Source organism: Marmota monax, unplaced genomic scaffold, assembly GCF_021218885.2.
Source record: "Marmota monax isolate L192 unplaced genomic scaffold, Marmota_monax_Labrador192_F-V1.1 WCK01_AAM20220418_F8-fsc00010, whole genome shotgun sequence".
Taxonomy (NCBI): domain Eukaryota; kingdom Metazoa; phylum Chordata; class Mammalia; order Rodentia; family Sciuridae; genus Marmota; species Marmota monax.
In genome coordinates this window covers 19685679-19713274 of record NW_026692321.1, presented here as the reverse complement: position 1 = coordinate 19713274, position 27596 = coordinate 19685679, and the positions used below count along the sequence as shown (strand labels likewise).

Below are 27596 nucleotides of genomic sequence, written 5' to 3'. Positions count from 1 at the left end.
GATAACACAGTGGAAGCCATCATGAATGCAGAGCTCACCACTTATCCAGGGGACCACATCTGGGGATATATTTGACCCTATAGTCATCAGGAATGAGCCACTTCTCAGCCACCATGTCTTCAAATTCATCGGCTAAACTTGGTAAAATTCCATTTCATTGAGATGTGTATCTTCTGGCAGCCAGGGAACTTGAACTTGGCCCTGCGTAGAACTCAATCACAAAAAAACTGAATGCTTCACAAATTCGCATGTCATCCTTGTGCAGGGGCCATACTAATCTCTGTGTCATTTCAATTTTAGTATATATGGTACTGAAGCAAGCACCTCTTCACTAAATATTATTTCAGAAAAGAAAATATTCTTAGTAAAAGGTTAAAGAATGTTCTGTGAGGCCTGTTTAATTATTCAGGGAATTTTTAAAAATTAAGGTAATACCCAAATATGACATTTTAGAAAAGGCAAAACTATGGAGACAGTAAAAAGATCAGTGGTTGCCAGGGATTGGTGGGGAGGGAAAAATGAACAGGTGGATCATGCAGGACTTTTAGGGCAGTGAAACTATTTTGTTTGGTACTGTAATAGTGGGTACATGTCATTTACATTTATCAAAATTCACAGAATGTGCATCACCAAGAGAGAACCCTAAAGTAAACTATGGAGTTTCAGTGATAACATATCAGTGTAGGTTTGAGTGTGACAAATGCAGGCTCTGGTGGGGACTGGGACAACTATATGTGTGGGGCACAGGGCATGGATGGAAATAGTCTGTACTTTCTGTTCACCTTTGCTGTGAATCTAAAACTTCTGTAAAAAAATACAGTATATTGGGCTGGGGATGTGGCTCAAGTGATAGCACGCTTGCCTAGCATGTGTGAAGCACTGGGTTCGATTCTCAGCACCACGTAAAAATAAAATAAAGGCACTGTGTCCACCTAAAACTAAGAAATAAATATTTAAAAAAATTAAAATACAGTATATTAAAAATGTTAAAGCAATGTACTGGAGGGTTAAGAGCCGGACTTAGATATTAGACTGTTTGGGCTTCAGTCTAATTCACAGACTACTGAGTGGCCTTAGACAAGTCTTAACTCTCAGGGCCTCAGTTTCCTCAACTATAGAACTACTTCAGTGATCTAAGATTAAATGAATCATACAGGCAGTTAGCATAGTGTTGACACACTGGGGACATTAAATAAATCTTAGCTATTTTTGGAAATTTTAAATAAAAAACAATTAAGAAAAGTTTTGACCTTTTAGGTAAGTTTTAGGCCCCTAATTCCTATAGTGAATCAAGAGACTTATTTTGATGTTAAATACATACATTGACATTTTTTCTCCACTGTTCACATGGTACCACACTTTATCTTTTTCTTACAACAAATGAGTACCTATAACCAGGAAAAAAATTTGTTCCCTGCACCAAGATAGGAAGATCAGCTGCCCAAGACAGTGGTTTCTCTGCATAATTCCTGTCGGTCACCTAGATTCTAATGAATCCTACTGGATCTCCCCATCCCAATGCTGAGGTTCATTTGTTGGACAGCCATAACTGCTCCTAGGCCCTCTCTTCTGAGATCCAGGCCTATGTATTCAACTGCCTGGTGGACATTTTATTTAGGTGCCTCAAAGTGTTGAATTCATGACCCCTCCACTTTTACACCAGCGCTTCTTATTTCCCCCCTCAATGAATGACCCATCATCCACTCAGATGTGGAAATTTGCAGCCTAGGAATCTTCTTGGATTCCTTTCGTTTACCCTACACAACCCCCCCACCACTCAACTTAAGTCATTCTACTTTTAAAAATATTGCTAAGATCCATGTGTCTCTTTCCTTCTCGATCTCCACTGAATTCAAGCCATCATAATCTCTCAGCTGGACTGCTGCCACTGGCTCCTAACTGGTCCCCGAGTCTTCTCACCTTTTTTCACTCTTTCTCCACACTATAGGTTGAGTGTGGAGAATTCAAGGTTCAGAATTCTTGTCCAGGACAGCTGACTAGGGACACCCTGCTTGCAGTTAACTATTGTGTTCCTGCTGCGACCAAGTATTTTTTTCTAATGACTAAATAACCTTACTTTTATTTCTGAGAAAAGGAGACTTGTGGGAGGCGATCTTTGCACGTGATTTGAGTTACCTCCCTGGCAAGAGGGAGGGTGAGAGGAGCTTAAACACAGCGGTGTTAAAAGCCTTCCCCACCCTTTCCCAGGTCCGAGGGCTTGTCTGTGCAGAGACGTGCCTGGCCACTGACCTGAAGACCCAATCGCCGCCCCTGACCTTGGGATGCTGCCCCCCTTAACCTTCATTGGATGGGATTTTCCCTGGAATTTTTTGTTCTCCAATAAAATCTCACTCCCTGGCATGCTCTCCCTCTCTCACTAGTCTCTTCTGTAAACCTCACCACCACATTAGGTGGCTAGAGGCGGGAGCTAGGAGAAGCCATCTTGGAGCTGTGTTAAAGGTAATGAGAGTCTGTCTCTTTAATTTAAAACTCACTAGCAATTTCTTATGAACCGAACCTTCTTTCATGAAGCTCGTGCTGGTCGCGTGGCAGAGACTGGTTTACTTTAACTTCTGGTAACCATAAACTGCAACCCATATATTCAGGAGGAGATAATTGGTATTCTGAATACAAATCTTCCAAATATGCATGAACTGGGACACGCTTTTTAAAAAAAAGGTATAAGGGAACATTTTGAACCAAATAAGACCTTGAAGATGAATCAGTCTAGACCAGGGGTCTGCCAACCAGCCTGCTATTTGTTTTTATAAATAAACACATTGGAAAGAAGTCACACTCACTCATATATTGTTAATGCTATTTACAAGTGTACTACAAAAGCAGAGCTGAGTAGTTGCATGCAACAAATCATACAGCTTACGAAGCCTAAAATACCTGGCCCTTATAGAAAAAAATTGGCTGTAGGAAAAAAGTACTCTTGAGGTTTGTCACCCTGGGTTGTACATCAGAGACCCCTTGTAGAAGGGGTCACCTCAGGGATTCTGCTTCAATTGGTCTGCAGTTAAGATCCAAGTACTATAACTAAAAACTTAAATTTCTCCTGAGTTGCTGAGATTACACAGGTGTGCATCATCATGCCTGGCTTGTGTCCCCTTTTTAAAATAACAACTACTAACATCTATAAAGTCCCGTACTAAATCCACCTCCATCATCTCATCCAATCCTTAAGTACATTTGAGGTTCTAGGAGCAGGAAGCTTTGCTAGCCTTGCTTGAGATAACAAAATTGAGACTCAGAGAATTTAGTCCTATTCCCAGTCTCTATTTAGTAAAAGGCAGCTAAGAAACATGTGTAGGTCATTTAAATCAAGTCCACTGCCCACAAATTACATATTTAGATTTTATTTTGGCATGTGGAATCCCACTTGCTTTCAGTGTCTGTAGAAACGAAAGCATACCTACTATTCCCAGAACCTTAGAAATCTGTCCTCCTAAAGCTGTCTATCCTCCTATAGCTCCTGGGATTCCTTAGGGTCACTGGAGGAGAGGATGTGTGTGTGTAGTAGCTCCAATCCCTGCACCTTCACTTCACCCAGAGCAGATATATTTTTACCATTCAAATATTAGGCTCACACATACAACTGTGTTTGAATAGAATTTCATATGCAAAGACCACTGATGTGGCTCAGACCTCTGTCCATTGTTTTAATCCAAATGTCACGAACACTGCCCCCAAATTCCTGACACTTCTTATATCATCAATCAGTTCTCCCTATTGGTCTGAATGAAGTCCAAAGTAAGTTTCTCAGAGTACCAACACTCTCTTTTGAAAGATGAAGGACTTATTTTTAGTAGACCAGAACTTCCCCCATCTGTCACGGTAACTGGAATGGCTCATTACTTCTTCCTGCCTACTGTTGTATATACTGCGTAATCCATTATAAAAAAGCAACCAGTCTCATTCACTCTCTGGCTGGGCCACAGCATTTCTCCCCAATGTCTGCCTTAAGCCTAACCCAAATGCTCTCTACCTTGCTGCATCCCTTCACTTTCCCGCTTTCTATCTATGGAAGTAAAGTGAGGCATTAATCATGGGGAAAAGGGGTGGAGTAAGACATCTTTTTACATTTCTTTGTTCCCAAGAGGAAAACACAGAGGTGAGAAAACACACATTGGGCGGAACACATTCAACTTTTCATTCCATAACAATATTTGCACCCTTCTGTAAGAGGAGGATGACTAATTGATTAGTCAGAGCCAAGATATTCAATGGGCTGAGTTTTTATCAGACTGGGGCCCGAGTATATGAGATGGTGCTATGGTTAACCTTGTCCTGATAAGTCAGGGTCTATTCTCAAATGTAGAGGGAGGATTAGGGTTGGAGGCAGTAGGAAACTTTCACTGTCAATCTAAATTTAGTTCTAAGAATGACAAGGACATCCAGAGTCAGATCCATGAAATATTCATATTTCACATCTGAGGAAGCAATATTAGTGAATTCTACACCCTAACTGCCAGACATAGCCTAATGCTTAGGAAAGCACAATTCTCCATCTTTTTTTAAAATTGTGTTTCTGGGGATGGAACCCAAGGCCTCAAGCATGCTAGACAAGCTACACCTCTAACCCACAGTCCCTAAATCTTAAATCAAACAGGCTATCATCTTAAATCAGTATTAGGGGCACTTTGACTTTTCATTTTATAATAGCGTCCCTGTTTCTCACTTTACTATTTCTCAAAATATATGGTTCCCTTCATACACACACACACACACACACACACATATATACATACAAACATAAATACTTTTAAACATAAATTCCCAAATCAGGAGAACTGGATAACAAGATAAATTCAAGAAGCCAAGAGCATGGAAGAAAAAGTCAGTCACCAGATTTTACATAAGATCATCTGAACTTCTCTGGCCATTCAACTTCACATATTATTCCAAATACTCTATGTCACATAGTCCACAAGATCTTCCTCTGGGACTCTGATGTAATCAATAGCCATACTTGTCATTAAGATGGGTTCTGCCATCTCCACTTTGGCCTAAATCAAAGTATAAAAAAGAAAGATATTTACTCTTTCAAAGTTGAGAGGAAAAAAGATATTCATATATTTGTAGGCCTAAGTAAAATAAATATTGAGGTTTCCTTCCATGATAGAAACTTTACTTTTTGTATACAATTTTGGAATATAGTCCTTTTTTCATGTCTACCCTAACATTTGTTAGTAGATAAGAAGCAAACATTCTAGTAACTAAACTTCTTCTGATTATAGTATCTTAGAAATACCATCCATAGGGGCTGGGGTTATGGCTCAGTAGTAGAGCGCTTGCTTCACATGTGTGAGGCACTGGGTTCAATCCTCAGTACCACAGAAAAATAAATAAACAAAATAAAGGTATTGTGTCCATTCACAACTAAAATAAATAAATAAATAAACAAAAATAACATCCATAAAAAACACAACATATAATCAGCATATGAAGAAATAAGCATCTGGGGCTAGGGATGTGGCTCAAGCAGTAGTGCGCTCGCCTGGCATGCGTGCGGCCCGGGTTTGATCCTCAGCACCACATACAAACAAAGATGTTGTGTCCGCCGATAACTAAAAAATAAATATTAAAAAATTCTTTCTCTCACTCTCTCTTTAAAATAAATAAATAAATGGTAGGTATTTAAAAAAAAAAAAAAGAAAGAAAGAAAGAAGCATCTAATATATTGCCCTAGGTGTGCATATATGAACACAAAATTGGTAGTCTTTATAGAATACAATTTATAATATCTTAAAAATAACTGTGATCTAGTATGTTAACTTATATTAGTTTTTTCTATAAATGGACCTCTATACTTCACTTATTATATTAGCGGTTACTTATTGCAGAGTTGTTATAAAGGCAAAAGACTGGAAACACAGTATTTAAATAAGTAAAGGTATAGCCACACCATTAAAAAAACCAAAAACAAAAAAAACTATGCTGCCATGTAAAACGAAAATGATAAATTTGTAAGTAATTATGGAAGGCTTTCTATATAGTGCTAAGCACAAAATAGCAAGGAGTAGAAGATGCTTCCACTTGTGCAAAGTGGTGAAATATGTGTTTTATTGTCTATATAGGCATTTTGTTTAATATATAGGAATTATTAAGAAACTGATAATATTTTGTTGTTTTTAGAGGAAAAAAATGAGTAGCTGAGGCACAGACAGAAGACTTTGTTTTCTGTTGATAAAGAAAATTTGAAATATATGCAAAAGCAAATAGAAAAATATAATAAGCCCCATCTACCTCTTATCCAGCTTTAATAATTATTATATGTGGCCAATCCTGCTGTATCTCTTACCGCCCCCCCCCCCCCCTTCAGTACCTTCTCTCAATTTTTTTTTTTTTTTTGGTAATGGGGATTGAACTCAGGGGCACTCCACCACTGAGTCACATCCCCAGCCCTATTTTGTATTTTATTTAGAGACAGGGTTTTACTGAGTTGCCTAGCACCTTGCTTTTGCTGAGGCTAGCTCTGAAATAGTGAACCTCCTGCTTCAGCCTCCTAAGCCACTGGGATTACAGGTGTGCACCACTGTGCCTGGCTTATCTGGATTATTTTAAGGTAAATCCCAGATGTCATTCCATCTACAAATGCTTTTGTATATTTGTCTAGAATATAAGGACTTTTTCCAAAAAATGTAACTCAACATCATTCACTTTTAAAACAAAAAAAATCAATAATTTCTTAGTATCTTACTATCAAATATCCAGTTAGTGTTCAAAATTATCTAGCTGGTTCATAATTTTTAAAACAGCTATTTGCTGTTTTAAAGTAAGGACAGGGTGCACAGATTATATTTAGTTGATATGTCTTCTCAGATCTTTTAATCTACCTATTCTTGCAGAAGGGAAACCTTCACTACATACTCTTGTAACTATTATTTTGAACCTTAAACATGTATGACTTATTCAAATACATAAAGAAATCTAAGAGGAAAGGAAAAAAAAATTTAAAAACTATACCTTCAGGTGGAACCCACACACAGTAGTCTGGGTCATCTTCGGGATATTTAGAAGAAAGTGTGGGGGGAAACTGCAAAAAAAATATGGACTATTTTACTCAAAAGAATTTTAACTCTAAGATAAATTACTGGCTTTATAGTTGCCTGTTTGCAAACAAAAACTAAGCACAGTTTTCATTAATGATGTGGCCATTAATAACCCATTTGGGGGAACATTGAGTCTTGATTTTTTTTTTTCCTCATAAAGCCTCAACAAGCTGAGCTTTCATTAGTGAGAGTGATGTCATGCTTTTTAAAAGGGGCAGTAAACACACGGCAGATATAAGTGCTTAACAAAATAACCTCTGGAGAGGGAAATCTGGCATTTGCCTTTTGACCTAAGTGTAAAAAAGAATTAACAGAGCAAGAATAACTGCTATTCTCTGAAAGCTTGCTTATAGGATTGATCTTTGGCTGGTGTCTGGAACTTGAGTTTTTGGAAGATTATTATTATTTTTTGGTACTGATGATTGAGCTCAGGGGCACTTGACCACTGAGCCACATCCCAAGCCCCATTTTGTATTTTATTTAAAGACAGGGTCTCACTGAATTGCTTAGCGCCTCACCGTTGCTGAGGCTGGCTTTGAACTTGTGATCCTCCAGCCTCAGCCTCCGGAGCCACTGGAATTATAGGCGCGTGCCACTGCACCCAGCTTCTGGAGGATTATTACTATTACCCTAACTGATAAGGGTGGCTCATTGTGTCTCTACTATACAAACAATGTGGTTTATGCTGAACATCTGTTTTCTTTCTGGGAGTCTGGATTTGTGGTACATGCCAATCAGGGAATGCCTATATGATCCATTCCCACCAAAAATAGTACTGAGTCTCTAACAAGCTTCTCTAGTTAGCAAGATTTCACAACTGTTACAACTTATTGCTTGGGAAATTAAGCATGTCCTGTGTATCTCCACTGAAAAGGACCATTCAAATCTTATACTTAGTTTACCCCAGATTCCACCCCAACCCTGTTCATATTGCCAACTGTGCCTGGTATCCTTTTACTGTAGGAAATCATAGCTGCAAATACAACCATATGTTGAGTCCTGTGAGACCTCTTGTGAATTACAGAGAGGTGTCTTGGGCCTGCCAACACAACCCAGCAATTGCACTTCTTGGAACTTAGCATATCCATATAATATTATGTATTCATAAAATTATTCACTATAGCACTGGTGTAATGAAAGCCTAGAAACAATTCAAGTGTCTATCTAAAGGGTACTGGCTAAACAGGGTATATTCATGCACTAAGAAGCTCTTGATATATTGATAAAGAATGATTTCCATGACAGATTAAAAAAAAAATTAAGATACAGAATGGAGTGTGTTTATATCTTTTGTGTAATAAAAAGATGAAAACAGCATGTTATTCAAATGTCTGTATAGCATATTAGGATATGAAGAAAAATTCACAAATTAATCTAAAAAAAAGTAGCATGTATATGAGCAGTTATAGGGAATAGGGTGAATGGAGATAAGAATACAGAATTCAAAAATATAAAAATTAAAGAGTTCAGATTTCTAGGAGAGGAGGCTAAGGCTGTTGGGAACTCTGTCAGTTTCCAAAGATTCACACTCCTAGATGTGGTCTGTCATAAGAGCATTCATTTCAACTTTCAAAGAAAAGTACTTACCTTGCCTGGACCAGGAGCTTTCTTTTTCTTCAATTCATCTCTGCTTTTCTCATATTCATTCTTTGGTGCTAATTTAAGGGGGAAAAATGATAATAACTATTTTCTGAAAAAGTAATAGACAAAGAAAGATCTTCTCCTAAGACAGTGTTAAAATTACTGAAGAAAACATCAGTGACAATCTACTACTATAAAAATGAAGGAGCTTGGCATGGTGGCTTGTGCCTGTAATTCCAGCAGCTTGGGAGGCTGAGGCAAGAGAATTCAAAGCTAGCCTCAGCAAAAGTGAGGCACTAAGCAACTCAGTGAGACACTGTCTCTAAACAAAATAAAAAATAGGGCTGGGGATGTGGCTCAGTGGTCAAGTGCCCCTGAGTTCAATCCCTAGTACCCGTCCCCCTGCCACACATACACACAAAAAACATATTAAAAGGAGAGCATTTTTCTTTCACTGATATCCCTAGTTTTTAAAACAAGGCTATAAGCTTGAGGTATGATGAGGATGATGAGGCTATTTCTATTATTCCACATTTTAACCATTATAAGTAAAACCAGATAAAAGCAGTCCCTTTTCTTTTATTGATATTTTTTAATTTTTTTTTTTTTGTGGTGCTGGGGATTGAACCAGGGTCTTGTGCATGTGAGGCAAGCACTCCAGCAACTGAGCTATATCCTCAGCCCTTTTTTTTATTTTTGTACCAGGGATTGAACCCAAGGGTGCTTAGCCACTGAGACACATACTCAGTCCTTTTTTAATATTTCATTAAAATATTAAATATCGCTAAGTTGCATAGGGCCTCGTTAAGTTGCTGAGGCTGACTTTAAACTCCCAATCCTCCTGCCTCAGCCTCCCAAGCTGCTGGGATTACAGGTGAGTACCACTGCACCCAGCAAGCAATCCTACTTTACCAGGCTCACTGTGCCTCTACTGTACAAATAGTGTGGTTAATGCTGAACCTGCTTTCTTTTTAGGAGTCTGGATTTTGGGTATATGTGAGGCAGGGAATGTCTATGTGATCAATTCCCAACAAAAATCCTCAGCACTGCGAACCTTTCAAGCAATTTAATAGATTGGGAATCATTTCCATAGTAAGACATATTCAATTGGGAGATGTAAAATTGGGGTAGGCTTTGTATGGCTAGAGGGAAGCATCAAGACATCAGGTGCTTTGTAGGACAGGGAGAAGAGGAGTAAAAGGCACATGAGATAGCACCAAACACAAACCTTTCACATACTCCAATTTCATTCAGGGTGCTGGTGGTTGCACCTACCTAGGATCTATATGGCCATTTCCTATGCTGCCTTAGGGTCAGCTGCCAACCCCTCTTTTTAAAGTTAGGATGTATCTGCACACAGAGAGGCAAAAGAGTCTGCTATGCTACTTACCTGATGGTTCTTTGCATGATGAAGATGTTTCATTAATCTCTTGATAATTTTTCTTCTGTTCCATGTGGCTGATTTGAGACATGTTTTCTACAAAAAACAGTACCAAAGCCTACTGTTATTATTTAATTCATGGTGGACAGACAAGAAAACAAAACAAACAAACAAACAAAAAGCAAAAGAATCTATGCCTATATATGATAATCTAGTTTTATTGTCATTAGCTTCAACTAACTTTTTTTATTTTTTCGGTACTGGGGATTGAATCCAGGGGCACTCAACCACTGAACCAAATCCCAGCCCTTTTTTGTATTTTATCTAGAGACAGAGTATCACTGATTTGCTGAGGGTCTCAATAAGGTGCTGAGGCTGGCTTTGAACTTGAGATCCTCCTGCCTCAGCCTCCCAAACTGCTGGGATTACAGGCATGTGCAACCGTGCCTGGCAGCTTCAACTAACTTTAATGAGGTTTCCAATAAATGTATCTCTCTAGATATCTAACAGGACCAATTTTCCACTTAAAAAACCCAGCCAACTTTGAGGTAAACTTACTGGCAAAACTTACCAAAAGCCTTAAAAATATACATATTTCTTGGTGTAGAAATTGTACTCCCAGGAACATTTTTTTTTTTTTTTTAAAAACCAGAGTCAAGCACCAAGATTAAGTGTTTACAATAGCAAACATTAAGAAGTGATTTGTATGTTTAATAAGTAAAAGTTAATAAATTATGACATATCCAAGTGATGCCCTACCCCTAAGTACAACATTTAAAAATAGCATTTTAAGATAGGTGCAGTGGCACATGCCTGCCATACTGTGACTTGGGAGGCTGAGGCAGGAGGATCACAAGTTCAAAGATGGTCTTAGCAATTTACTGAGTCCCTAAGCAACTTAGCAAGACCTTATCTCAAAAAAGAAAAAGGGCTGAGGATGTGGCTTAGTAGTTAAGCACTTCTGGGTTTAATCCCTGATACCAAAACAAAACAAAATTAAATAAAAAACATTTTAAGACAGGGAAAAAAACAGGCTATAAAATAGCATGTAAAATAGGATCCTCATGCTGTAAAAATAAAAAACTAGAGGAAAAAAAGGCCTGGAACAATCCCTCAGCAGTCACGGATTTACCAATTTAAATTTATAAACCAGATTTTAAAACCTATGCCATTTTCATACACAGGTATACTTTGGTCCCTAAACAACAAAATATAATACTTATTGCTCCCCTTCCTACTGGTATGGCCCAAAGTCCCAGGTGCAGAAAAAACTACATATAAGTATCTTTTTAAAAAGGCAAGTATTTTGCCAACAACTAAACAAAGAAGGCAAATAGGTGAGGAAACAGTAACTTTTCTGTTCCTCAGACACAGTTGAAGGTGACTCAAGAGGAAGACTGTACCCCAGGCCTACTGTTGTAAGTACACCGGTGTAGTCTCTGAAGTAGATATGCACACATTCCCACACACATTTAACACCAGTGTTTATTTTTCCTCACATTCCCTATTTTTTGTGAGATCTTAATCTTGCTAAACAGTTTGGCAACCTGCAGGAAAATAACTCCTACAGTTAATAAGGAATAAGAGGCACTAAAAGATAAATAGTAATTTCTAGAGATGAGATTTGGAAAGATTTCTTTTTTCTTCTTTGGACTTTTATATCTAAAATTTCTAAAATGCATAAATATTCTTTTCATAATCACAAAAATTATTTTCAAATTAATCAATTCCCTCTCTCAATATTTTTCATTAAATCTTTTCTCATGAGGGTGAGTGTTATGTGCCAGATTCTCTTTTAGATACTATAGACAAAAAAATGAATAAGGCATGATTCTTGTTGAGAACTTTAGTTCATTAGGCTTAGCCTCGTTTAAGGGTGGGGAGAAAAATGAGTAAGGGGAGATTCATCCTGAGATCACCTAATCAGGCCCCAACACTCACACTTCTCCCCTGCCCTCCACCTCTAAAGTGGCATCAGCTCAGGGTCATTCCTCAGCAGCCGTGATGACATAATCTACATATTTCAATCCTCTATCATTCTGGAACACACTGGAAATACTTCCCTTTAATATGCAATAGAATAAATAATGACTGGCAATCAAAGGAAGAGGACTAACTACATTTCCTTAGTACAGAGTCAGTGTCTCAAATATACAATGTCAAAACTCATAGACAAGAACTAGTTTGCTTTTTTAACCCTATCCATAAGTAATACAACTGGCCCTCTGAATAGCACCAGGTGGAGAAAGATATTACCATGGTTTTTTGTTTCCTTAGAACATGTGAGATCTGTGGGAGAACTCATTTCCTGCACTGAAGTTTCTGGCTCTATCTCCTGTGGCAACCTGCTGTTTCCATCCTCCATTTTCTCTTCGTGCTCCTCCTTTTCTTTCTCTTCTTCTTCATCTTCTTCTTCCTCCTCCTCTTCTACTTCAGGCTCCTCCTTCATTCTCATTAGAGCCGGAGGGAGTTCTGGACGCTTGGGGGGCAATTTCTATGAGGGAAACAAAACCACAAATGTGTAGTTCTACATAATGATAAAAAAAAGAGGCAAATTTCTCCCAGGAGGTTAAACTAAATGCATAGAATGTCTAACTCTCTAGGTTGATAAATCCTGCAAAAGCAGGCTGGAAGTAAAATTTTCACATAAAATGGTATCCATCTATGGACCCTTAACAAGTATGTTTATTAGTTTATAGGATCAAAACATTTTTAGGACTGAGGTGTAACTCAATGGTAAAGTGCTTGCCTAGCATGTACAAGGCCCTGGGTTTGATTCCCAGCAATGTGGGTTGCAGTGGTGGGGAGAGAACAGGCTAAAGATTATTAAATACCAAACATTTGAAACAGCTCGGAGGGAATTAAAACATTTATTCCAGAGGAGCAATAGCTGTAGGAATTCTATCATATTTGACCTCTTAATATTAAAGGACCCTAATTTATTACAAAATCTTCTAGGGAGTAAATCAGACACACATTCCCAAGAAAGAAGTCATCGTATTGTTTTTTTCCTTTTAGACTTAATGTAATTTCAAGGAAATAAGACTTGTAAAACAGTAAAACTGATCCTGAAGAATAGGAAGACATTTCTTAAAGTATAAAGCAACATAATTTTTTTTTTTTTTTTAAAGACACTGTTTTCCTATGTCACCCAGGCTGACCTAGAACTCCTGGGCTCCCAGTGATCCTCCTGCCTTAGCCTCCCAAGTAGCTGAGACTATAGGCATATGCCACCATATCCAGAAAAGCACGTTTAAATCAAGGCCTTTCAATATGAGCACTTATTAGGAAAAGTTGATCATATTTGTGGAACAGAAGTTTCAAAGTATACCTTGTTTATATCTTTTTTAAAAAATATATAACTTAGTTTGGTAATCCTCTAAGAAAGTCATTTTAGGAAAGCATTTTTCTTCTATTTAAAACATAAACACTGCCCCTACCCCAAAGCTTCCCTCTTCCATAAACCACACAACTCATTCAGTACACATAGCTGAGACTTCATCTCTGCCACCAGAGGGCAGTATATCCCAATACAAGGTATTAATGGGCTGAATCCTCCCTACTTCCATATCCTGCAAATTCACATTTTGAAGTTCTAATCCCTAGGACCTCAGAATGTGACTGTATTTAAACATAATAAATGAGGCATTTAGGACAGGGCCCTAAGTCAATATTACTGGTGTCACTAGAAGATACTCCAAAAGTGCAAATGCACAGGGGGACTATCAAGTGAAAGAGCAGCAAGAGGGGGCAACCATCTGCAAGTCAAGAAGGAAACCAACTGTCAGCACCTTGATCTTAAGACTTCCAGCATCTAGAACTGTGAGAAAATAAATTTTTGTGTTTTAAGCCACCCATTTTGTGGCATTTTGTTATAGCAGCCCTAGCAAACTAATACCCCACAGGTTCAGTTCTTTAGAGTGATTAAAAAAAAAACTTTTAAAAGCTAAATCTATAAATAGGAATATATGTAAAGCAAAAACAACCATCAGTGAGACATTATAGAAGAGTAGAAAGATCATAAAACTTAGGATAAAAGATGGATCTGATAGTGTTATATGGTATTTTGCCTGGTTTTTCTTCTTTAAGACATAGTATTTCCCACAAGTTATAAGGTATCGGAAGGATTAAACAGAGTATGGAAAATCATATGGCAGAGACAAGCATATACGTTACATTCCTAATAAATATTATTTGAGTCTGACTATTACATCCATTCACCAGGTTAAAAACATTTAACTGAGTCAGATGTGGTAGTGCACACCTGTTATCCCAGGTATTTGGGAATTTGGGGCAGAAGGATCACAAATTCAAGGTTAGCACAGGCAACTTAGCAAAACCCTATCTCTACTGCACCTACTCCACCTGCCCCCCGCCGCCAAAAAAAAAAAAAAAAAGCATTCAGTGTAAGAGATCTATTTCTAAACCCAATATTCATTTGAAATTAACAAACTATTACTTGAATTTACAAATCAGTTACTTACAAACTGACTGGTATGAATTAATTTGCCAATTCTTATAATTCTAAATTGAACAGAAAAAGCTAACAAGCAAATTCTGGGAAAGATATGACTATACCAAACCCATAACCCTTTTTAACACACTGGTGTAATGAGTCACTCGTAAAATAAAAATTAGCTCAGGGATAACTCACCAGTTAAATAACACTCTACCTTGACTCACAACTTACCCCTACTGTTCCAGTTTTTAACTTGAATTTGCTTCCTCCTTTCATAGCACCAAAGAGAGGCAGTGTAAGTTTCTTAGCTTTATTTTCTGTATCTGTAGTCTGACTTTCAGTCCTAGGAAGAAAGAACAATTATACATATCTATTCTGGTGAGTCCAAGGTTTTATCTATAAATATTGTAACACTGACAAAGAAACTGCTGGTAAAACAAAAGTGACTACAAAATGAGTATCTGGAGCATACAACAAGAAGGAGGTATTCAGGCAAGCAGAGTTTGAATGGACAATGACATTGCTGACTATCATGAACAGAATTATTAAGGGCAAGATGATACTGCTCCCTTAGATGAATAAATTACAACATGCTACAGTCATCATCAAATGATGACTACAGTACAAAGGTCACTGGTAAAGGAGAATACATTAAGCATGACCCCATTTCCATTAAGTGGCAGGAGATGGATCTACGGTGTAAAGCCCTATTTCCCACCAATCTCTGAAGTGACTTACTTTACTTATCCAGAGTTCACACTTAACCATAACCATGTGCTATGAGCAAAGACATTAAAAAAAAAAAAAAAAGGAAGTGTGTGCATAGGTTGGGGGTAGGTCAGATAGCTTGCATAATTAAGAGAGTGCAACTATTGAGGTTGTCAACATTCTAATTGGCTAGAGATGGTTATAAAAGCCAAGCCCAAGAGAGTAAAGCTGAAAAAGAATAAAAAAGAAGAAATTAGAAAAGAGAAGGAACAGAACAGTAAAAACAAAAAAGACAGCAGTTAACAAGACACTGAACTTGTCAGAGTAGCAAAGGTGACAATGAGAGGTAGGCAAAGGCAATAATTAGAAGATGTATGAAGACACAGGGGAAAGTAAGCAGAGGTCACAAAGGCAATGAGGAGATGGCTTAAGGAAACAGGAAAACTTAAAAGAACCAAACTAGACCAGGGAAAAAAGCCCCATGTTGCCTTCACCTGGACCATGGGACACTCCTGCAAACTGGAATATAAGGACAGGACTGACACTTTTAGACCTTATGAGGAACTGACTACCCTGGCCTATTCTGAAGCTCACTTGCTGCCTGCCATCTTTGAATTAAGTCTTGTCCCCTTCCCTAGTGGCATTCTTGGGATCCAGCTTCACCACCTTTCTCCCTATCAGAGTCAGAACCCATTCTCTTCTTATGACCACCAGAAAAATCCTGCCTGCCTGACCCTGAAATACCCTCTGCTAAATCATGACCCTTTGCACCCATCCCTATAAGCCTCATAGACAGAGAAAGGTAATAACACAGATGTTTTTCTACTACATTAAATAGCAGATATTTAATAGCTATTAAATGACTGGGCTAGTCTGGAGGATGTGCAAAGACTGGCTCAAAGGAAGTGAAAGAGCAGGAGAGAGGATCACAACTAGGAGTTGCTTGGAGGATAAGTCCGGGAGGCAGAGTTAGGTAGAAACTTTGGAAATTCAACTCTGGAGAGAGAAGTGGAGGGAGAAGTTAGGAGCATCTGGCCAGTAGCCAAGAAGGGAAAGAAAAGAGAAATCAGGCAACCACACAGACCACCAACAAGAAGGGAGCCTCCAGAGGAAGCAGAAACATGTCTTTTAGCTCAGAACACCACCCAAGGGGCTGACTTAACAAGTTAAAGGATGATCAAGGTGAAATTAAACTCACAAGTAATTTGTTTACCCTGCATATGTCCCCTGAGTTCTTACTTACAAAAACAATGTTATGAATAGTTGCTAGACACAACAGAAATAGTAAAACTTAAGACAATCATGTCAATAATATATGTATACCAGCACTTTAAGTGCTATCCATTTAATCTTTGCATCTTCATTACCTCCAATTTACAAATGAAAAAAGTGATGACCAAAGAAGTAAATTAACTTGCCTCAAAATACCCAAAAAGTAATTGCTAGAGCTGAGAATTAAACCTAGGAAGTCTAACTCTGTGGAACCTATTTCTCACCATCATTAAGTTAGGTAATTTAGATGTCATACTGGTTAACTGGACATTTGTGATTAGGATTAGGAATCACTACACAGTAGTCCTCTCTGATCTCCAGTAGATACCTAAATCTATGGATAACACTAAGCTCTTTATTTATTTTCTCCTATTCATACATTCACAAATTTATTGTCTTTCCATCTTTGTATGTGTGGGTATGTTATCAGAGACTGAACCAGGGCCTCATACATGCTAGGAAAGCATTCCATAATTGAGCTACATCCCCAGCCCTTTTTATTTTACTTTAAGACCTAAACTTCCAAGTAGCTAGGATTATAAATTTGTACCATAGCACCTGGCTTGAGAAGGTACCTTTTAATATGTAGATATTCCTATATAATGCCATCAGGTTACAAATTTCATACACAGGGATGAGGGACTTAAGTATTTACTGACAAACTAAAGTAGAGTCCAACAGAACTTTCTGCAATGATGAAAATTTTCTATATTGCACTATCCAATACAGTAGACACCAGCCACATGTGGCTACTGAGCACCTGAAATGTGGCTAGTATAACTGAAAAACTGAACAGTTAATGTTATTTAGAGAAATTTTAGCTAGATACAGTGGCACATACCTATAATCCCAGCAATTTGGGAGATTAAGGAAGGACAATCACAAATTTGAGATTAGCCTCAGCAACTTAGCAAGGCCCTGTCTCAAAATTTAAAAAAAAAAAAAAAAAAAAAAAAGGGGCCAAGGATGTAGCACAGAGGTAAAGCACCCCTGGGTTCAATCTCAGTATTGAAAACAAAACAAAACCAAAAAAAAAAAAAAACAAAACCCACACACAAAAACAAACAAAAAACAGAAGAAAAAAAGAAATTTTAGCTTTAATAATACATGTACCTACCTATTGGGTGCTATATTGAATAGTATTAACTAATGAAAATAAGAAACTTCCTGCAGTTAACCACCTTCAGAAGTGGATGAACCCATGTAGCTAGTACTACTTTTTGAGATCCCACCTGAACTGTGCTCCTGGGGGTTGTTTATTTCTATAACAATCTATTCTACATTTTCAAAATTTAATGAGACCATATAGAATAAAATTTTAAATACTGTCAAGTTGAAAGACTGGATCGTTCCCCAGCCCCTATACATACTCTCTCACTCATAAATTATCCTCAAAATCTGACTTAGAAATGACTTGATAATCTTCTAGATGTCTCCAAATGAATTTGAATTAATCTAACCCAATAATTTTCCCAAATGCAAAGTTAACAAAATTCACTTCTAGATTATGCTTCCTTCCTTTAAAGGAAGAGATTTTGCTTTAAAAAAAAATTCACACAAATTGAACAATTTTCAACTGGTTCTTAAGAATGATAAATATAGGAATTAAAAGACAATTTGTAAGCCAGGCATGGTGGTGCACACCTGTAATCCCAGTGGCTTGGGAGGCTGAGTCAGGAGGATCACGAGTTTGAAGCCAGCCTCAGCAAAAGTGAGGCACTGAGCAACTCAATGAGACCCTGTCTCTAAATAAAACACAAACTAGGACTGGGAATGTGGCTCAGTGGTTGAGTGCCACTGAGTTCAATGTCTAGTAAATGTTAGCCAATTTGTGCTTTTGGCTTTTTCTCTGTGGTTTTTAGAAGCATCCAAGTCCAAGATTTATCACTCCTGAGAAAAGAATGTCAAGAATGACATGTACAGACTCAATTTAAAACTATGGGAGGGGGTGGAAATATAGTTCAGTGGTAGAGTACTTGCCTAGCATGCCCAAGGCCCTGGGTTCAATTCCCAACATTAGAAGAAAAAAAAAAAATTGTAAAACTATTTTACAAGATCATCATTCCTGATTATGAAAAGCGGCTGTGTCAAGCCCTTGTCCAGGCTAATCTAGTGAGCTCTAACCTAGCTCTGCTGGTTTAACCCCAGATTTACAACTAGAAAGAAGAAAAGAAAAACGAGAAAGATGGCAAGCTACATCCTACTTCACAACTTCCAGCCATTTGTTTCAGAAGTAAATCAGGGTCCAGCTCCTGGGGTCCCTCATCATAGGTATCTCCCTCTTCTCTCTCTGCACATTCATTGTTAGAACTGGGGTTTTTCTAATAAAAAGGGCATCTAAACCTTTGCCTACTATATGCCTAATGTACCCAAAGAAATATTCACACATCTATAGTGAGATGTTTCTCCTCACCCCCAAGGGATAGATTTGCTTTTATTAAGAAATAGTTTCGGGGCTGGGAATGTGGCTCAAGCGGTAGCGCGCTCGCCTGGCATGCGTGCAGCCCGGGTTCGATCCTCAGCACCACATACAAACAAAGATGTTGTGTCCGCTGATAGCTAAAAAATAAATATTAAAAATTCTCTCTCTCCCTCTCTCACTCTCTCTTTAAAAAAAAAAAAAAAAAAAAAGAAATAGTTTCACTACAACAAAACGGATAATATGATGATAATACTATTTTTTTTTTTTGGCAATGCTGGAGATGGAACTCAGGACTTCAATCCTGCTAGGCAAGCACTCTACACTAAGCCACATCTCCAGTTGTTAGTATGATATTTAATTTTCCAGCTATTTAATATTTAAAACTAAAACTGTAACCACATTACAATAAATTTAGACCTACAGCAGTATGGATATTTGACATAGGATTTTCTTTTTAAAATAAATATATTTGAATAGAAAGTATACTCACTTGGTTCAAAACTCAGAAAGTATATAAAGGTATATATATATTGTGAAAAGTCTCTCTCTTTTTGCTGACCCCCACCCACTGTAGTTCCCATTCCCAGGGGTCAATTATGTTATCAGCTTCTTAAAAAAAAAAAAAAAAGTTTTTTGAGAGGGGAGGCAGAGAGTTACTGAGGATCAAACCCAGGTGTGCTCTACCACTGAGCTACATCTCCAATACTTTTTTACTGCGAAATTGCCCAGGCTGGACTTAAACTTGTAATCTACTGCCTTAGCCTCCTGAGTATTTGGGATTATAGGTGTGTACCAAAGCACTTGAAACCTTTTTTTTTCTTTATTGGTGCATATTAATTATTCAAAATAGTGGGCTTTGTTGTACCATATTTGCATATTATCAGCTTTTAAAAAAAAATGTTTTTAGTTGTGGACACAATACCTTTATTTATTTATTTATTTTTATAAAATAAATAATTGAGGATTGAACCCAGTGACTCACACATGCTAGGCAAGTGTTCTACCACTGAGCCAAAACCCCAACCCCTTGTTATCAGCTTTTTATAAATCTTGCCAGATATACAGTAGCATATGCTGCTGGAATCCTTCTCAGATTTTCTTAATGAGGACAACCAGGTACTGCAGACACTGATGGCTAAAGGTCCACACTTGCACCTTTCTCAGAATTCCTGTGTGTCCTTTCTCAACTATCCATCGTCAATAAAAGGTTGGGTGGCGGGTATAAAAGCCCAAGCTCTTAGTCTCTAAGGCATCTGTGATGCCATTACAGCTCTTGAAACTACTTCTTTGCCCAGCTTCTTCCTCTACCTATCCTGCTCCCTCACTCCTCTACAAATTTCTCCCAAGAGCACTGTCTCAGTAAATCACTTGCATACAAATATCTATCTCAGAGTCTGTGTTTAGAGAACCTGACCTAAACAGATCATACATATATAATCAAGCAATGGCCTACTGATGTATTCTTTCTTTACCACAGACAATCCTTGATGCACATTTTTCTGTTACTTAATATATCTGACAATGTTTCCACATTTTACTTAGTTGCCTATTTTTTTACAGCTACATAATATTCAATTATATATGTATATTATAATTTAGTTAGCCCATTCCCTTTGATAAATATTTAGGTAGATTCTCATCTTTTACTACTATAAATAATGCTACAATATATATTGTTCATTTCCTAAGAATGTAAAGAACCAATTTCTAGAAATTATAATTACATCTAATAATAATTAACTCAAAGGTCATATGTATTTGTAACCAGGATAGAAACTGCCAATTTGCCCCGTATAGGGAAAATCACAATTTGCCTTTCAACAAAGCAAAAAAAATAACAAAATAATAATAATTTGCCTTTCAAGAAATGTCTTTTAGTCATGGCTTCACTGGCACAGTATATTTGAGTTTTTGTGAATTTCATGGATAAAAAATGTGTTACATTGTAGTATTTATATTTTTCTTACAACAAGTGAGGTCGAACATATTTTCATATAGTTAGGAATAATTTGTATTTCTTTTTCTGAGGCCTGCTGGTTGATATCCTTTCCCTATTTTTCTCTTGGGTTGTTGGTTATCTATTTATTATTCATAGTTTTGTTTTTGTTTTTTTGTTTTCCAGTACTTGGGATTGAAGCCAGGGCCTTGTGCATGCTAGGCAACTGCTCTAACACTAAGCTGTATCCCCACATCCCCAGGTCCTCCTCCCCATTTTTTTTTTCTTTTTAATTTTGAAACTGGGTTTCACTAAATTTCCAGGCTGGCCTCAAACTTGAACTTCTCCTACCTCAGTATCCCAAATAGGGGTTACAGGTGTGCATTACGTGTAAGGCTCACAGGTCTTAAATTGGTTTCTGTGCATGTTGTTTTTATGAAAAGTTTATTGTGCAGCAAAAGATGAAGTAAAAAACTTTAGAGCCTTCCAGTGAATCAGGAATCTACATAGTTTCTTCTGAAAATCCTCCAACAATCCATAGTTCACAAATTAAATGGGGTTTTAGTTACTCTATAAGACCAATGCTTTAAGGTTTTCCGTGCTAGGCTGGGATATGGGAGCACATGCCTAGCATGCATGATGGTCCTAGGTTCAATCTCCAGCACAGCTTAAAAAAAAAAAAAAAAAATTCTATAATTATAATAATTATTTAAGAAGATAAAAGAGAAATTCAGGGTATTAAACACCACATTTATTTAAAATTCCAAATATCAATGGATTACTTACTTTTTTAGTTCTGGAATCTCTGCTGGCTTTACAATTTTTATTAACCCTTTAAGCCTCTGTTGTTCTTTCCTCAGTTCGAAAGTTCTGAGATGAAGTTTCTTCCTGGACACACCATCTAATGCACTCCCTGATTTCATTTCTGACATGAATGCATCTAAAGAATCCTGAGGTGGGGACTCTGACAGAGCTGTCCAAGAAAGGGATAATACATATTTAGGCAGATTACTCCAAATACTTTTAAATTCAGCCAAAATTTCTAGAGAAAAATCACTTATATAAAGCTAGTTAGAGAACATTACTGAGATTAGGAATAAGAAAACAGATTATAGCTATGTGACTTTGGGAAGTGACTTAGAATGAGTTTCATTCAACTCAACTGTTAAATAAAGAGGTTAGCCCAAACGATTTACAATGTTCCTTCTAGCTCCAAAATGCTATACTATACTGCTCCTTAGAAAACCTTCATATTCTATATATGTTATTAACCAGAGCCTAACACAATGCAGTATATATACTAGGTGCTCAATAATATTTGATGACAGCCTTACCTTTGCTTGAGGACTTGAGCCTCTCAGAAATTTCAGAGAGTTCCCTTTCAGCATCATTTAACTTTGCAACCTGTAACATCCAGATCAACAGGGTTAGCAAATGTTTTCCCTCTTTGCAATTGTTTATCATCCTCCTATTTTCACTATTGTTACTACAAGCTTTAAGCGGATTAGTTCAAAAGGCCAGCAAAATCTGATCCTTATTACTTTTTGCTGGTTTAATTCTAGCTGAATTAATTTTTAAATGAAAGAATTCAGAATTAAACAGAATAAGTAACTCAGATTTTACTTCAAAGGAAGCACTTCTAGGCATTTGTTTTCATTGATGAATCGAAAGAACAGATGTTGGATAATGTTTTTAAGCTCTGAATTCTACTACACAGTGTTAAATGCATACCACACCTTATGATAATTTCATGAAAGATATACTGTTCCAGACTGACACTATACTATATTTCTCAAAATCCTTTCGATTCCTCTTGACTACCACAGTCCTAAAGTCAATTTCACCTTGGATGCCCTAATTTGGAAATTTTTCTTTTCTTTTTGGGGAATATCATATTCAAAAAAATGTTCATTAATGGATTAATATAATCCTGGAGCAAAGTTTCTAGCAGCAAGTCATATTTTTCTTTCCAACATCTTGGATAAGACTAGTGTTTGTTATCATTAAATTTATAGATTATAGATTTTAATGATACTACTTTAAAATTATAATTATCACAAAAGAGATTTCTATAATGCATTGATTATAAAACAAAAACAAAACAAACAAGCTACCACAGCTAATTTTATAAGTAAAACTTACCAGTGATTCAAAGGTCTCTGGCTTCTCATCAATCTTCCCAGCCTTCTTCATTCGGTTAAGACGCTTCTTCTCCACAAGGCCAGTGCGATCAAGGAATGTGTCATCATCACTATCATAAAAATCTTCATCTTCCCAGTTCTTGGCTTTCCTTTTCCGAGATACTAGAGGTCATAAAATGAAAGAATGATAATGAATAATAATAATGAAATAAATTTTATAAAGAGAAAAAAGGCAAGCAGATTAAACAGGATTTCCACAAGCTGCCAACCCACACACACAAAAAAGGGCTAGCTGGGCACAGTGGTGCACACCTGTAACCCCAGCGACTCAGGAGGCTGAGCCAGGAGATCAAAAGTTCAAAGCCAGCCTCAGCAAAAATGAGATGATAAGCAACTCAGTGAGACCCTGTCTCTAATAAAATACAAAACAGGACTGGGGATGTGCCACTGAGTTCAATCCCTGGTACACTAAAAAAAAAAAAAAAAAACAACCAACCAACCAAACAAACAAAAAAGGGCTAAACCTTGAAAACATTATGCTAAGTAAAATAAGTCAGACACAAAAGGACACTTATTCTATGATTCCATTTATACAAGGTACCTAAAGTAGTCATATTCACACAGGGAAAAATAGAATGGTAGTTCTCAAGGTTCTGGAGAGGAAAAAGAACTTGGTACGGTTGCAACACAGAATAATTAAAAAGTTCTGAGATGAACAGTGGTAATAGTTGTAATGTGAATACGCCTAATGCCACTGAATTATATATTTAAAATGGTATATTTTATGTTGTGTATGTGTGTGCATACATATATACGTATATATACATATATGTGCGTGTGTGCGCATGCGCGCGCGCCCACACACACACACACACACACACACATATACACGTGTATATACACATACACTTTTTTACTTTTTGGCAGGAAATTGAAGCCTGGACCTTGCACATGCTAAGCAAGTACTCTACCACTAAGATACAGCCCTCTTATGTACATTTTACAACAATAAAATAAATAAAACAGGGCTGGGATTGGGGCTCAGTGGTAGAGCACTCGCCTAGTGTGTGCGAGGCCCTGGTTTGATCCTTAACACTACATAAAAATAAATACATAAAACAAAGGTATTGTGTCCAACTACAACTAAAAAATAAATGTTTAAAAAAAATTAAAACAAATGGTCAGTTTACTGAGCAAAAGGCTCTTAAAAATCAGTGAGTAATGAAAAAAATCAGCATAAAAAAGGAAAAAGATAAATGAGAAAAAGACCACTAAAACAAAGGAATAAGCCAAGAAATATGAGAATTAAGAAACAGAAAATCCGATCCTAGAGAAAATCAAAGGAAATCCTCAAGGATGATAGCAAGTCAAGTCTCAGGTGACAGTCTTGCAGCAGATCTAGAAAGCAATATGCCTAAAGGTCTAAAAGAAGGAAAGTAGTACTCTTCAGAAGGAATGTCTCAAAAAATACTCAGAACTGATAATTAATATGATTGAACAATGTGAAAAAATATATTGAAAGCCTATTGAAAAGTATGAGAAGAATGGGAAAGAGGTTAATAAAAAACAAAAACAAATCCAAACACATGGAAAAAAAAACATAAACATTATCTTTAGGGAAAACAAAACTGTTGAGCTCTATTATTTGTATCAACATAATCAAATAAATATTGAATAATTAAATGGAGTCAATAGGTAATGTCTAAAATAAGTGACTCAAAATAAAACACTATATTCTTATTTCTTGGAAATACAGGTATTTTTTAAGTGCCAGAAGAAATGACTGAAAAAAGTTGAAAAACTCGACAAATGAACAGGATTAGGGCAGGGAACAGGTACATTTTATTGTAATAAAGACAGCCATAAGTTACTTGGCAATGTTAAAAATTAATTTTGGAAGCTGGGCACAGTGGCACATGCCTTAATTCCAGCTGCTGGGAGGCTGAGCAGGAGGATAGTGAGTTCATCACCAGCCTCAGGAGGACAGCTAGTTCATCTCTAGCCTCAGTAATTTAGCAACTCACCTAGACCCTGTCCCTAAATAAAACATTTAAAAAGGCCTGGGGGGATGTGGCTCAGTGGTTAAGAGCCCCTGGCTTCAATCCCTAATACTACAAAAAAAAAAAAATTAATTAATTAATTTTAGGATATTTGAAAATATAATATAGACCTCATTAATAAATGATTGTATAGCCAGCCCACCACTTTTTTTTTTGGTACTGGGGATTTAACCAGGGACTCTTTACCACTGAGCTACATTCCCAGTCCTTTTTATTTTTTGAGACAGGGTCTCACTAAGTTGCTGAGGGCCTTGCTAAGTGGTGAGGCTGACCTCATACTTGTGATCCCTTTGTCTCAGCCTCCCAAGTCGCTGGGATTACAAGAGTGTGCCGCAGCACCCAGCTAGCCACTTTTTTTTTAAAATGAGGAAAATCTACTGTGTTGATACAAATAATCCATGACACATTCTTATGTTAAGAAAGTAAAAAAAAAGCACAAGTAACAAGACTGCATTGATGACAAGTGTATGTTTCTTATTAGAGAATCTAGTTCTAATTTTTTTTTTTAAGTTCTAAATATCAAACCCAGGGGCTTTGCACATTCTAGGAAGCACTCTACCACTGAGTTATAACCTCAGCAGGATCTAGTTCTAAACACATATGTATAGAATATGTTTGGAAGAACATAAACAATAGCTACCTTAGGATACTGAGAAAGGGAATTTTTTCTTTAAAACATTCTATACAATTTACATATTCCTCCTGAAAAGAGATTTTATTGCCTTTTAAGTTTTCCTTTTTAAAGAAAAATGACCCCCATATGCTGACCTGCTTCCTGCCGCAGCAATCCCAAAGTATCAAGGATCCGGCAAGCTTCCAGTGAGCACTGAATCATTGCTTCTTTTTTCTTTCCTGAGTGAATGGCCTCAGCCACCAGCTGTTTCCCAGTTGAATCATCCACAGGTAATCTGCATTGGGGGAATTTGAGGGAATTAAAGCTCCAATTCATATGAAAACAATTAATATGCTGTGATGACATTCATGTTTTTTAGATGGCTTTTCAATCTCTCAATTTTGTTCTATCTTGCCAAGGTTAGACTTCAAGTTTTTTTCCTTCTACCTCTTACAAATCTCATCCCCCTTCCAATATCATAAGTGTAGTTATAGTATCAAGGCACAAATTTAGGAATAGTCTAAAATTCAGACTAAAGTTACTCTTTGGGTTGTTATCTACAACCATAAATTAACCTGAAATTGGCCCTTTTTCAGAAATAGATATTACTAAAAAAGAACATACCTCACCCTGCAGAGCCAAGTGCTATGTCCCTGTTCATCAAATTCATATTCTAGTTCTTCTCCTGTGGAAGAAATATAATTTTAAAAATAGGATCTAAAAATTAGGGGTTGATACAATAAGAGAGGCAAAGGTTAAATGAGGAAATCAAATTTCCATATCACACTGAATACTAAATTTCAATACATTTTACTTCTCATTCCTAGGGATTACCATCTGATAATAAAACTAGAATGAGCATGATACAGAGGAACGAAAACTCATATCAAAACAATCAACTTGGGCTAGGGGGGTGGGCAGCTTAGCAATAGATGACATGGTAAGCATATGCAAGGCCCTGGGATCAATCCCTAGTACCACTAAAAATCAAACAAAAATAAACCAATTCTCCATACACAGTTTTGTTCACTCCATAGTAGTTTTCACACTTTCTATAAGTTGTAGATTTAAGTTCTTTTGTTGCAGTTCATTTTTAGAAGCATAAATATTAAGTATAGAAAGCAACCAGCTCTCTCTCACACACACACGATTATATATCATATTATTAAAATTCAATCCATTGCAAATCTTCAGAGGGAAAAAAATTGTGTTCTGAACATGTAGACTTGTTCTTCTTGTCATTATTACTTAAACAATAAGTATAACAACCATTTACACATATTAGATATTGTATGTATCTAGAGATGATGTAAAGTACATGGGAGGCTGGGAGTAGGTTGTATGCAAATACCATGCCACTTGCATCACTGGATTTTGGTATCCTGAGGAGGAGGAATCAATCCCTGAGGATGCACAGGAATGACTCTGTGTATGTGTGTTCATGTGCATGTAAAATAATATACATATATGCATAACACACATATAAATATACACAGATGTTCTCTTTTTATTTTTATTTTTTTAATAGTTGTACACAATAACTTTTATTTATTTATTTTTATATGGTGCTGAGGATCGAACCCAGGTCCTTGCATATGCGAGGCAAGCGCTCTAGTGATGAGCCATACCCCCAGCCCCTAGATGTTCTCTTAAAGTACCTCTACTGAAACAATCTTCTGTGGAAACATTTAAAATCACATTAAGTTGAAATCCATGTTAAGAACTATGAAGATCAGGTGCAGTAGAAACAAAAAATTGTAAGGGATTGGCTCAATTTCCCTATCAACAAAGTCCAAGATCTTTTAAGAAGAATGAAATGAGTTAAGAAAAAAGTACTTTCTTTTTCTAAGATTGGAAGAAAAGCTAACAAGATTTTTTATTATTTTCAAAATAAACCTGGGACTGGGGGTATATCTCAGTAGTAAAGCACTTGCCTGGCATATATGAGGTTCTGGGTTCAATCTC

General features: G+C 36.9%; 1 protein-coding gene and 1 non-coding gene across 4 annotated transcripts in view; both read right to left on the bottom strand.

The window, feature by feature from the left end:
• Slc4a1ap (solute carrier family 4 member 1 adaptor protein) overlaps window positions 1-27596 on the bottom strand; it is a 60171-nt gene that overhangs the window by 28906 nt on the left and 3669 nt on the right. For 2 of the 3 annotated variants that reach the window (XM_046441525.2, XM_046441527.2), the window contains exons 4-13: window positions 26256-26316; window positions 25787-25926; window positions 22960-23120; window positions 22152-22221; window positions 21604-21790; window positions 14711-14822; window positions 12277-12514; window positions 10030-10116; window positions 8646-8713; window positions 6973-7042 (exon numbers count right to left, since the gene is read on the bottom strand). In XM_046441525.2, the coding sequence (XP_046297481.1) occupies window positions 6973-7042; window positions 8646-8713; window positions 10030-10116; window positions 12277-12514; window positions 14711-14822; window positions 21604-21790; window positions 22152-22221; window positions 22960-23120; window positions 25787-25926; window positions 26256-26316 (1194 nt within the window). Of the gene's footprint in view, window positions 1-382; window positions 5013-6972; window positions 7043-8645; window positions 8714-10029; window positions 10117-12276; window positions 12515-14710; window positions 14823-21603; window positions 21791-22151; window positions 22222-22959; window positions 23121-25786; window positions 25927-26255; window positions 26317-27596 lie in introns of those variants that run through there. The other variant, XM_046441526.2, reaches the window with a different exon arrangement.
• LOC124090874 (U6 spliceosomal RNA) lies at window positions 221-324 on the bottom strand. Its single transcript, XR_006851260.1, has one exon. It is a non-coding gene; the product is annotated as a U6 spliceosomal RNA (small nuclear RNA).